Source organism: Gouania willdenowi, chromosome 1, assembly GCF_900634775.1.
Source record: "Gouania willdenowi chromosome 1, fGouWil2.1, whole genome shotgun sequence".
Taxonomy (NCBI): domain Eukaryota; kingdom Metazoa; phylum Chordata; class Actinopteri; order Blenniiformes; family Gobiesocidae; genus Gouania; species Gouania willdenowi.
Genome location: NC_041044.1, coordinates 35395007 through 35408004, shown reverse-complemented (window position 1 = coordinate 35408004; position 12998 = coordinate 35395007). Strand labels below are relative to the sequence as shown.

The following is a 12998-nucleotide window of genomic DNA, read 5'->3' as shown; positions in this document are numbered from 1 at the left end:
TCATTGAAATTGGTTTTTTTTTTTTTTTTAATAATAAATAAAGACACAAATCTACCTACATATGTATATATTTAGTGTAAATGTGAAAGATTTCATATTATTTCATGATATTCTAAGGAATTTATGATCGCTGATGAAACATATTTGGATGAAAAAATGTGCAAATCTCTCTCCACACACACACACACACACACACACACACACACACACACACACACACACACACACACACACACACACACACACACACACTATAGAAATAGTGCAGCACTGTGCAGCTGCTCAGAACCAAGGACAGCGAAGGATCCGTTGCGGGTTTTTAACGAGTATCAGGAACTTATCAATGACTTTCGGACCATGTCTGTGAAAACAGATGTGATTTCTTTCTTGGAACGCGTGGTATTTTTCTTTCATTCTTCGCCACGTCTGGCCACAGTAAGCCTGATCATTTGATCTTTTTGTTAGAAATCAAATATTAATTATGTGAATACTAAATCAGATATCATTGCATGAGCATGGCTCAACCTGTAATCGGTAATGTAAATGATTTATCGTGTGTTTTGTGTCACATCTGATGGTACTGCGTGCGTAAAGAGGGTACGTGGTGCCAAAATCCGATACGCGCCACCAGATATGCGATTAATCGTGCTGACTACAATCAGATGACTTTTTTATTTTATGTTGAGTGTGCAGTGCTTGGATAACAGAATAAAAACATACAAGCGCTTTTGGTTTAGTTGGATCAACGCTGGGACTTTACGCACACGCATAAGCCCGTCTCCATCAATGGACACGTTAAAGCCCACTTTCATCCACTATTGAAAACCACAATGGAGCTTCTGGATCAAACCTGGCAACAAGTGGCTTCAGACTTCAATTTGTCCTCCTCAGGCTACCCGTTCTCCTCGTTCCTGCTCCCCCCTCACCTCCTCAACATCTCCTCCAACGAGTCCGCGCAGAGCGCGCCCTTCGAGGCCAGCAGCACCACCATGACCGCCGTCATCTACATCGTGGTCTTCATCGTGGGTTTGTCCGGGAACACGCTGGCTATCTATGTGGTGCTGCGTTACGCAAAGACGAAGTCGGTCACCAACATCTACATCTTGAACTTGGCCGTGGCCGATGAGATGTACATCATCGGCCTGCCCTTCCTCACCACGCAGAACGTGCTCTCCTACTGGCCGTTCGGCTCGTTCCTGTGCCGCGTGGTGATGACCGCGGACTCCATGAACCAGTTTACGTCCATCTTCTGCCTCACCGTCATGTCCATCGACCGCTACCTGGCCGTGGTTCACCCGATACGCAGCACCAAGTGGAGGCACCCGCGGGTGGCCAAGGTGGTGAGCGTGGCGGTGTGGGGCGTGTCCTTCGTGGTGGTCCTGCCGGTGGTCATCTTTTCTGATGTGCAGGTAGTACACGTGACACTTCATCAATCAACCAGTCAAACAAACATATGGGAACCCATTCCCCCCAGTACAAAACTAAGAAACTCAAGTAAAATAACAAGAATATTAATGATAAATCATGAGTCTTAATTATGAGACACTATCTATGAAAGCTCGTTTCCGCCACTGAAAAAATAAAATCACCACGGCAAGTCATAATTATGAGTTAGTAAAGTCATAACTAAGTTAATAAAGTCATAATTATGAGTTAGTAAAGTCATAACTAAGTTAATAAAGTCATAATTATGGGTTATTAAAGTCATAAATAAGTTAATAAAGTCATAATTATGGGTTAGTAAAGTCATAACTAAGTTAATAAAGTCATAATTATGAGTTAGTAAAGTCATAACTAAGTTAATAAGGTCATATTTATGAGTTAGTAAAGTCATAACTAAGTTAATAAGGTCATAATTATGGGTTTGTAAAGTCATAATTATGAGATAGAAAGTCATAATTATGAGTAAGTAAAGTTAAAATTATGAGATAAAAAGTCATAATTATGAGACAGAAAGTCATAATTATGAGTTAGTAAAGTTACGATTATGAGATAGAAAGTCATAATTATGAGATACAAACTGAGCATTTGCAGCAGTCTTCCAACACTAATTGTGACCATTTTAATTACAGTTTGAATTATAATTTATTCAAAATACATATCTTGGCTGTTTATTCAGTTCTTAGAATTCAACACATGGTACATAGTATAGAAAATAGTAAAAGTACATAAATAAGTCTTTATTGCAACATGGTTCCATCACGTTTTTGTACGTTTCCTTGTGAATATACATTAAAAATAATTTCTGCATAATTGTGTCTTTCTATCTCATAATTATCAATTTCTTTCCCATAAATATGACTTACTAACTCATAATTATGACTTGCCATAGTGATTTTTATTTTTCTAATGGCAGAAATGGGCTTCCATAACTATCTCATAATTAGGACTTAGACATACAGTATATGTTTTTTAATCATTATTTTACTTTTCCTACTTTTTTTTCTACTTGGCAGGAATGGGATTCCATACGTGGCTGTAGCCACATATTTCTGTTTCCCCAAAACAAAACTGTTTTGCTCTATAGGTCGAGCAAAACTTTTCGATCGCGCAACCTCTTAATCAGAAGACGAGTCCTCTACAGGATCTCCTGACAAACGACCTGAAAAAAAATATACATATACATACATTTTCTGCTTGCTCTTTTTCAGGGTAGTGAAGTGGAAAATACCTGTTTTTATATAGAATAAAATAAAGACAGTCTTTTTTTTATCTGACATATTTTGTCAAATGACATAAATAGTAATTCACAGTGACTTGGATAAGTAACTGTAGAAATAGTAACGCATGAGATTACTCGTTACTGAAAAAAGTGGTAATGATAGAGTAACGTGTTACGAAGCTATGCTAATAAGTAGTGTTGTAGTAGTCGAGACCGGTCTTCAAATTTTAAAGGTCTCGGACTCGGAAGTATTTTGATTCGGTCTTGTATCGGACTCGGGCTGCCCAGACTCGGGATTTTCCGTCAAGACGGTTCGAGACCAGCACTAATTCCTGCTATTTTTAAACTTTTTTATAATGTGATAATAACAAGGAGAAGAACGGGCTAAAACAATCCTTTATTCATTCTTTAATCCACCCCGTATAATGACCACAACCTTCCTTAATGTGATTGAGTGACGTGTGTGACACACACAAGCAGGAGAGAGAGGCGGGAGCTAAACATGTCCGCTAACTTATTGGTTTTGGTTTTGAAATTTGGTTTCACGAACCACAAAGAATACATTTGTAAAAGCAGAGCAAAGAGGAAACACTCTGCAGTGTGTAGGTGACCAGCCATGTTCTTTCTTGGCAGAAATACTTTTAAACACTTGCTGTACATTCAGCTGACATAAAAATCTTACTTTCAAATATGTAGAATAATTGTGAATTTATCAGTAGCAGTAGTAGTTTTAATATTTTAGTTTATTTTTTGCAGGCACCTTTTTTGTCCATCAAATGTATTTAAAAGAAACTAAAACTATAGAGAGAATGTTGTTTAACTGTCAAACCTTGTCATAATTTTATTTATTTATATATTTTTTTAAATAAATAAAAAATGTTCATGGTCTCGGTCTCGGTCTCGGCTTGTGTCGGTCTTGGTCTTGACTTGGTCTCGGTTCCCGAAAGTCTTGATCTTGACTTGGTCTCGGTTCCCGAAAGTCTTGATCTTGACTTGGTCTCGGTTCCCAAAAGTCTTGGTCTTGTCTTGGTCTCGGTGCATTCTGGTCTCGGGCAAGTCTTGGTCTCTAGTGTGGTCTTGAACACAACACTACTAATAAGATACCAGATGGCCTGGATTACTGGAAACCTTGAGTGACACATTATATTTGTGATAATAGCTGCAGCAGTAGATAAAGGAACAGATGACAGGATGATTGCAGTGTGCCATCAAACTACAAAAAACTGACATGCACAATCTGTCAAATGGATTCCCTGGGTTTGAAGTTGTTGTTGTTGTGTAATGGTAGAAATGGCCTTAAAGGGGATATTCTACAATCTTTAAGTTTAACTGTGAATTAATCAGAATACTACATTTGACGGTACAACAGAGAGATATTTTAGGGATTTATTTTATCGGATCTTCTGTTGTGTCTTTTGTATTTTTTTTCCTTAGGACAAATTTAATTCCTGTAACATGATCTGGCCAGAGCCGAAAGACGTGTGGTCAACAGCGTTTATTCTCTATACAGCCACACTGGGCTTCTTTGGACCTCTGCTTATCATCTGCCTCTGCTACCTACTGATTGTTATCAAGGTGGGTGTGTGCCTCTATGTGTGTGTGTGTGTGTGTGTGTGTATTTCCTTCCTTTCTCGTTCATTAAAACCACCACAACACACTGTATTAAAATTGTAATTGGTACACTAGAACATAAAAGGCAACATACTGTATTTCACCAAATGTAATAATATATGATTTTTCTTGAGCAGACGCTGCTGTCAATCAGACGGCCTACATACAATAGACTCATGTGATGACACAGTTTGTATAAAAAGCTGATCTTGAGAGCTCAGAGATGCATCTGAAGCTAAGGTGGTGTAACTTTTCCAAATATAACTTTGTAATCACACCACCCACCTGCCTGGTGTACTTTGTTCTCCTATAACTTCTCCTCTCATAACGTTTATCTGTTATAGGCCTACATCTATTACTTCATAAACTTACATTAGTCATAGGCAACTCGCGCCCCCTGGGCCACATGCAGCCCTCGGTCTAATTTTGTGCGGCCCCCAAAACAAAATTGTAATTCATGAAGTCAGAAAACAACACAAGGCACAAAACTCCAGAAACAAAAAACAACAGAAAAATGCGCAAAAAGACAAGAAAAGTACACAAAGTAGCAACAAAAACACAAAAAGATTTAAAAAAAACAATACAAATTTTTTTTTAAAAAAACACACAAAATGACTACCAAAACAACAAAATATACAAAAAGACTTGAAAAACACACAAAATGACAAAAAGAACAGAAAAAAATATAACAAAAACATACATAATGACTTGAAAAACAAACAAAAACACCACAAAAATTTGCCATATTGACCAGAAAATCTACAAAATGAATTGTAAAACACACAAAATGTGTGTTTTCAAGCTTGTAGTAATGCTCAGATTGGTCATTCTTCACTTTTTTGTGGCCCACGCTGTGATAGAAGTTGCCCATCTCTGACTTAAATTGTGAGTATGTTTTATTTTGGTGTGTAGGTGAAGTCCTCGGGATCACGAGCCGGCGTTACCAAACGCAGACGATCGGAGCGCAAGGTTACGCGGATGGTGGTTGTATTTGTGGTGGTCTTTGTCATCTGCTGGCTGCCGTTCTTCATCATCAACATAGTCAATCTGGTGGTCATCATTCCAGAGTCCAGCGTCACTGCGGGCATCTACTTTTTTGCTGTTATTCTTTCATATGCCAATTCCTGTGCCAACCCGCTGCTCTATGGCTTCCTGTCTGACAACTTCAAACAGAACCTGAAAAAAGTAAGACAACTATATCAACTTTTTAAATTCTCAACATAAAATACATTTCAAAATCATTGAGTGAAAGCTTGTAGTATGTAATCTCTAGGGTTAGAATTGTTGAGTTGTGGAGTGGATCAGTGTCTGATCAACTATAACAAGTTCTGATGAAATACGGCCGCGCCCGCGGAACGTCTCCTCACTGAATTTCACGTTCCTGAGAATTCAATGCAATTACTTAGTTCCACAGAGTAAAACAAATGAAATTGTGCAACGTAAAATGGCAATCAACTTTGATTTGCCTTTGAAATGATATATCACACGATTATGTTCCGATAAATTTAGAAATTACCGGAAAAGGGGGTGGGCCCCCATCCCCCCCATTTCAAAAAGGTCTCCAAGAGGCTCTTGACATCCGCTCATAGAATACCTATGTCAAATTACAGCCCAGTTCAACGAGCATTAACGGAAGAGTAGTCATTTGAAAAATTTGGCCCCCTGGCGCCCCCTTGGCACATACGGAGTAATGGGCCCCATTCATATATTGGTATGTGTCAATGATTCGGTACCACCAACTGTTGCAATATTTGACTCACAAATAAATGAGAAAACTACTTTAATGGAAATTGCTGAAAAAGGTGGGTGGGCCTGGACCCCTCAGGCCAATAATTGAATTGTGCGAGGCACAGTCATAATCTACGTTAAATTACCTTTGAAACGATATATCACAAGACTATGTTCCCATAAATTTGGAAAGAACCGGAAATGGGGGGTGGGCCCCCGGGCCCCATTTTTAAAAAAATAAAGCTCTGTGCTTCTCATTATTTTCATTCATAGAGTATTCATACCAAACTACATTCTGATCTAACAAGAACTAATGGAGGAGTAGTCATTTGAAAACTGGGGCCTCCGGGGTCCCTCTGGGGCCCCTGTGACACATACGGGGTTATGGGCCCCACTTATATATTGGTATGTGCCAATGATGGTACCACCAACCGTCCCATTTGATTTGCAAATAAATGAGAAATCAACTTTCTTTTTTTTTGCTTTGGCCCCCCTGGGCCCCAAATCAAAAATTGGGCTCTGCGCTTCATTGCATTCACATCCATATATTATAACTACCAAATTTCAGCTCGATCCGTTCGCGAATCATAGAGGAGTAGCGATTTTAACTAGTGTTGTGACACAATTAGTGAACCAACTAAATGGGGATTCCGTTTGCTTCGGCTCAAATTTGTACAGTTTGACGCCCATCGCTCCCTTCTACACTCTGTCATATTCTTCTTCTTTGTTTTAAAAAAAGTCTTCAACTACCTACTATCAATATACCGACATTCTATCAGTACGCAGTGTCCCTCATTTGCCAGTTTAGGTCACGTGATAGGTCAGTCATTGGCCAGTTTAGGTCACGTGACTAAGACTAAACATAACCGTAAAGCTAACCCTAACCGTAAAAATATTTGCGATACAGGGTTATAACCTAATACTAAACCTAAACTTAACCCTAACCCTAACAATTCGGTAAACGTACCAATTGCACGAGTGGTTGTTTGTATGAACAAATAGACACTTTCAAATAAATAAATATTCCTTTGTGTGGCTGTGCTTTGGTGAGTCTGGTTCGCCACATATTCTTACTACTACGTTACAGCCAAGATGGCCACTGTTCACAAATCTCATCTGGGAATCACAACTTCATTTCACTAGATTTTCGTGGTTTCATTTTTAATTTTGAATGCCTTTTTTTTTTCAAAGTTTTTTGGGTGCACTTTGTTGATTGTACAGGAGAGGGTTAATGTTAGAAATCAGGGTTGCAACGAAAGCATGAAAAGTTGCTCAGGGGGAATTCAAGAAAACCACTGCATGATGCTGCTGTAAATCTTAAAAGACAGAAGTGTGAACAATATGTGTGTGTTACTTCTAAGTTTCTTTTTGAGTTGAACCCTTTTTTTTAACCACAAAATTCACATTCAGGTTAAGAATTTATTTTTACAAGACAGTCCTAGTACGAGTTGGGTTTAAAGGACTTGCTCCAGGTCCCACAGGGGATTTGAACCAGCAACCCTTCAGTTATAGGTCCACGCCCTTAACCATTAGGGCACCACTGCCCCCAAAGTCACTTTATTTCTAGAATACATAGCTAGAATAGCTAAATCTTAGCTATGTTGCAAAAAGTTGTAATTGCTGTGTTTTAACATTTGTCAACTCTAAATTGGCACGAAATCCACATTTCTGTGTTGACATGTTTAAATAAGTATTTAATGATAGTGTTAGGTATTATTTGAACAGTATTTACACATTATGTTTGAAAGTTTAACAGGAAATAAAGTTTTATCCAATAAATGCTATTATACCAATAGAGCAGAGGACATAAGGTGTTTAACATAAGTCCATGTTCAGGTACTACAGGTAAGAAAGATGCAAAAATGTTTTCGCTTAACATTAATTAAACTTTAATATCCTCATAAAATAATTTAGTGAAGGGTTTTGTTTAGTTTTTTGTTGCTATTGAAATATTAAAATATAGATTTGTGTAATTGTGTAGGACAATATTGCAATATATTACAAATGCAAGACACATTTTTTCCACATCTGTAGTTAAATTTTAGTATAAATTATATCTTAAGCATTAAAAATAATAAGTAGTATGTACAGTAAATACAGTGTGGAACTTGTTGTACTCTGTTCAATTTCTGTTATTAGATGGAGATAGACACGTCACCTGGAGACAAACATTGACTTTGAAAACAAAAGTTTTTTGTGCGATCTCACAGTCACCGCATCCATTCCAGCAAACATTTTGGTAACGCTTTATTTGAAGTTTTATGCATACGGCTGACATTACGCTGTCATTATGTGTTATTATAAGGTATCGTGAAGGCAGTCCTTGCGTGTCGTTCGCTTACTGATGACATCTTTTGCTAAATTATGACACCTTTAGAGCTATGTTCGCATGTTGGCAACCCATGTTGTTTATGGGTTAGGTAGAAGGGTCTAGTGACGTTAGATAGGGTTCGGGGTTAGGGGTTAGGGTAATGAAGGGTTAGGGGAATGAGCAACACTTAATGACAGCCTTCATGACACCTTATTCATGCTAACGGCAGGTGTCATGTTATATTAATGACAGTGTAATGTCAGCCTTTATGTATGAAACTTCACGTAAATGTTACCAACATTTCTTGGCCCTGCAGGCGCTGTGTGTGAAGTGTCGCAGGTGTTCCGCTAATTGTGTGGACGACTGCGACGTCAACGCAGCACGCAGTGAGAAAACGACAGGAAACGACTGCATCATCCTCTCCTCATGCAACCAGGTGTACTGTGGTCCGCAAAACAACCAGGTATATTGCTTGATTTGTGAAAAAATAGTCGTCCACTGATTAACCCAACGATGTTCCATCGGCAGTTATTCAGTGGTGCACACCAGGGTTGGGGTTAGTTATAATTGTAATCACGTAATTGATAAGTAATTAAAATCATGGCGTAATTATAATTGTAATTTGGAAAAATTTGTTGCTGTTGTAATCGTAGACAAATTGTAATTGAGTTTAGATAGTTGATTTTGTAATTGTAATTGCCATAAAATTTCTATTAAAGTTGTCAATTATATTTTAATGCAAAACTGGGGAACTTTGTTACATTTCTACACATCAGAATCAGAATTTCTTTATTAATCCCAGGGGGAAATTGCTTTTGTTACAGCCACAGAAAAAAAAAATCACAAATAAATGAATAAAAACGTTAACAAAGACAAAAGAAATAATGAACAATAAATAAGTGTATAAATAAGTAAAAGACTGTTAAAAATAGGGATCAGAAACACACACATTACAGTAGAAGAAAATAAAGTAGGATAGATAATGATAATAATAATACTGCTATACTGACACAAAAATGGCTCAAACGCCCACACTAAAAATATTAAAAATTATATTTTAATTGATTAGAAAGCCTATCAAGGTAACCAATAGATAGGAAAGAAATGACATGATATACATTTGTTTTTTAGTGTATTTTACAGCTGATTTAGGGTCCAATATCATGAGAGATGCTAACAGAAAGCTAACACAAGCGGATTAGGTTAACTTTTATTAGGTTATTTCAGGCTCAGTAAATGTGATTAATTGTAATTTAACTTTGGTAATTGAGAATGTAATTGTAAAAAATGCTGGTCACTGTAATCGCATTTGAATTCTAATTGAATATGGGGAATTGAAAATGTAATTGTAACTGAAAAATGTAATTGACTCCAACCCTGGTGCACAGTGTTGTGGTCGCTATCCTGCTGCCCATTCCCTCTGACTCTACCTATCATGAATTCTCACTATCTTTCCTATTGTAGAATCGTAATGACTGATACTTGTAAGTAAGGCCTGTAGATCTGTAGGAGTCATCTTGGGCTTTTTGGCCTTGATCTGCTCTTTTAATAATTCTGGTAGGCTGGGCCAATTTTTAGATGAATAACCATAATTTGGTGTTTTTCACCACCTTTCTGTGAGGTTTGTTAGAGTCCCGTTAAAGGGCCCATATCATGCTATTTTCACCCATCTCCATTTGTTCAAAGAACCCCAAAAACATAGTATTTGAGTTTTATTTTCCCAAACTCGCCTGTTTTCCAGTGTTTTAGCCTCTGAAAAGTTACTTTCTGAGCAACTCTACACAAACAGGCTGATTTGCGGCCTACTTATGCATATTCATGAGTGGGCGTGTCAATAGATGGGACACTGACTTCCAGAGGATGGAAGGCTGTCATTAAGTGTTGTTCTTTACCCTAACTCCTAAACCCTAAACCCTCTCATCTAGAAAAAAACATTCCTCAGTGGTTCTCAAACATTTTAGCTAAAGTACCCCTTTCTCATATTTCTGAATCCAAGTACCCCTTTGTCCGACTACAACATTTTACCCAGAATTCTGTGAAAAAACAACTACAGAGCATAATGATGGAATGAATGAGTGATAACGCACATTATAAAGAATCTCATTTTGTAAATAAGTGGAATGAAACTGTATTTAGTGCCTCCTGAATAGATGTATATCTATAGTTTTTATATTTTACTGTCACTCCATTCTGATGTGAGACCAAGACTGACTGTTATTTCAGTTCATGTTGTAATCATGATCATTTTTATCATAATTTTGTGTATTTTGTTGTTCTCTGTCTGTTTTTTTTTTAATTAAGTATGTTTTTCTCTTATTTTGTCGGTTAATGTTGTCATTTTTGTGTTGTTGGTATTATTTAAACTATTTTCTCTCAGCGTGTGTGTTTCTTATGTCGTTTTGTATGCTTCTCTGTTATTTTTGTGTATTTTGTGGTGATCTTGTGTATTTTTCTCTCATTTTGTGTCTTTGTTGTTTTGTGAGTTGCTGGTAATATTTAGTGTGATTATCATTTTTACCTAAAAATAAACACAAAACCCCATATTTTCAATGCTTTCACTTGTCAATTTTCCCCTCTCTGTCTCTCTCACATACCCCCTGTAGTGCCATCGCTTACCCCTAGGTGTACACATACCCCCATTTGAGAAACGCTACTCTACCTAATCCTAACCGTAGCTCCAAAGGTGTCATAATTTAGCAAACGACACTTCATCACAGCCTTCATGACACCTTATTCATGCTAATGACAGATAATGACAGCGTCATGTCAGCCTTATGTATAAACTTTAAGTAAAGTGTTACCAATACCATTATAGATCTGAAACATTTCAGACAAAAATCTTGCATACCAAGTGCTTCTTTCTATTGGTATTCTTAACATCTCTCTTTATTGTTATTGTTTTTGTCTGACTTTCAAGGAAGATACTGTATTTCATAACCTAACTTCTCCTCCTTCTTGTGTTGTGTCCTTGTCCGTCTGCAGATCTCCCCTCACGCCCCGCGCTCACCCGTCTCCAACTCCCCCTCAGACCTAGACAGCTCTACCCCCACAAACCAAACCCCCCCCAATAGCCCTGAAATCAAACCCACAACCTGCACAGGAGACTCCTCGTCAACCCCTACAGTAACCACGATGGTAACTGTGGTTAAACCTGGCACTGCTACTGCCCTGACCAGCACCATGACCTCAGCAACACAAGGACAATAGTGAGCAGACTGTGGAATGGCAATGATGAAAAGTAAATAAGATGGAAAACTGACAAGAAACATACATAATGAAGGGAAGGGAAGCAGTATTAAAGCCATCATTAGTCTTTTTCGGTTGGGGATTTAAAGGTCCTTGGCCTGCAAATGGTCGATTATTCCATTACATGTCACTATTACCATGTGAATGGGTGAATATGGTTAGTTACTGTATGTTCATTGTTGCCATATTTACAATTAACACTCATTCTAAGTACAAGACAGAACCAATGTCCACCCTGAATGTACCCCCAAGCTTTTCTACCATCCCGACATTTTATCTGGTTTGGACATTTCTGTTTGAGAATTGTTTAAGAATGTAAATGTTTGTTTAAACATTATAGATATTTGTCAAAGCTTGGCTGTCTATGACAGAGTCGGGGTCAACTACATTTTTAAATTACAATTACGTCTCCAATTATCCATGTTCAATTACAACTCAATTATGATTATGTTGACCAGAATTTTTTCCAATTACAATTGAAATTATTATTTTACCCCTGAAATCACTTACAATTACGTTCTCAATTAATAAAGTTAAACTACAATTAATTAGAATTACTGAGCCTTTTATAAATAAGCCCATAAAATGTAACCTTCCTCTTAGCATTCTGTTAGCATCTTTTATGATAACGGGTCAGTTTGACCAATGTCTTAAATCAGCTATTCAATTCAATTCAACTTTATTTGTATAGCACAATTTACAACAATTCATAATAAGAAAGAGAAAACCCAACAAGATCCACATGAACAAGCATTTAGCGACAGTGGGAAGAAACAACTCCCTTTAAACAGGAAGAAATCTTCGTTAGAACCAGGTTCAGAGGTGGCAGCCATCTGCGTCAACTGGTTGGGGTTAGTGGACAGAAGGACCAACAGAACAGGATAGAGAGATAGAACATCAGAGTGTCCCAGACTAGTTGAGCCGTAAACCACAGATCAGGAACTGCCATCATCAGCTTCAAGACAACTGAAACAGAGCAGAGAGAGGAGGACGAGGAGAAGGCACTGACTGCAGAACAACATGATACAGTATTATCAAGTCAGCCTGCCTTGGCCTTGGGCCTCACTCCCAGTGGCCGAGTCAGCACGTATTGTAAAGGTGATGAATCTCTTCTTGTTTATTGGTAAGCTAACAGCGACTCCAAGGTCTGTAAATGCGACCGTTCACAGACGAGCCCATGTCTGCTCTAGTGGTTACGTTATGTTATGATTCAGTCCTGTTTATAAAATAAACCAAAAAAATATCATCTATCGTCTAATTTGTTTCTCATCTCTTGGTTACCTTGTTAGGCCTCCTTATCCATGAAATATTGGTATTAATATCTCTAGTTGGGTGTCTGAGCCTTTTTTTGGTACAATGATCCTCAGATGAACTAATGGGTATACAGTACTTGATATGAAACGTATTTTAATAATGGTTTACTACATATACAGTAGGCCT

General features: G+C 37.7%; 1 protein-coding gene across 2 annotated transcripts; it reads left to right on the top strand.

Moving 5' to 3' along the window:
* The first annotated feature begins 308 nt into the window (after positions 1-308).
* Positions 309-12197, top strand: LOC114464104 (somatostatin-like receptor F_48D10.1). 2 transcript variants are annotated; one of them, XM_028448191.1, is made up of 6 exons: positions 324-435; positions 892-1409; positions 4097-4237; positions 5186-5458; positions 8629-8775; positions 11295-12197. In XM_028448191.1, the coding sequence occupies exons 2-6, from the start codon at positions 990-992 to the stop codon at positions 11517-11519; spliced, it is 1206 nt and encodes a 401-aa protein (XP_028303992.1). In that variant the 5' UTR covers positions 324-435; positions 892-989; the 3' UTR covers positions 11520-12197. The 2 variants fall into 2 exon arrangements, with proteins under 2 accessions (XP_028303982.1, XP_028303992.1); XM_028448181.1 differs by having other exon boundaries at positions 309-1409.
* The last annotated feature ends 801 nt before the right edge of the window (positions 12198-12998 follow it).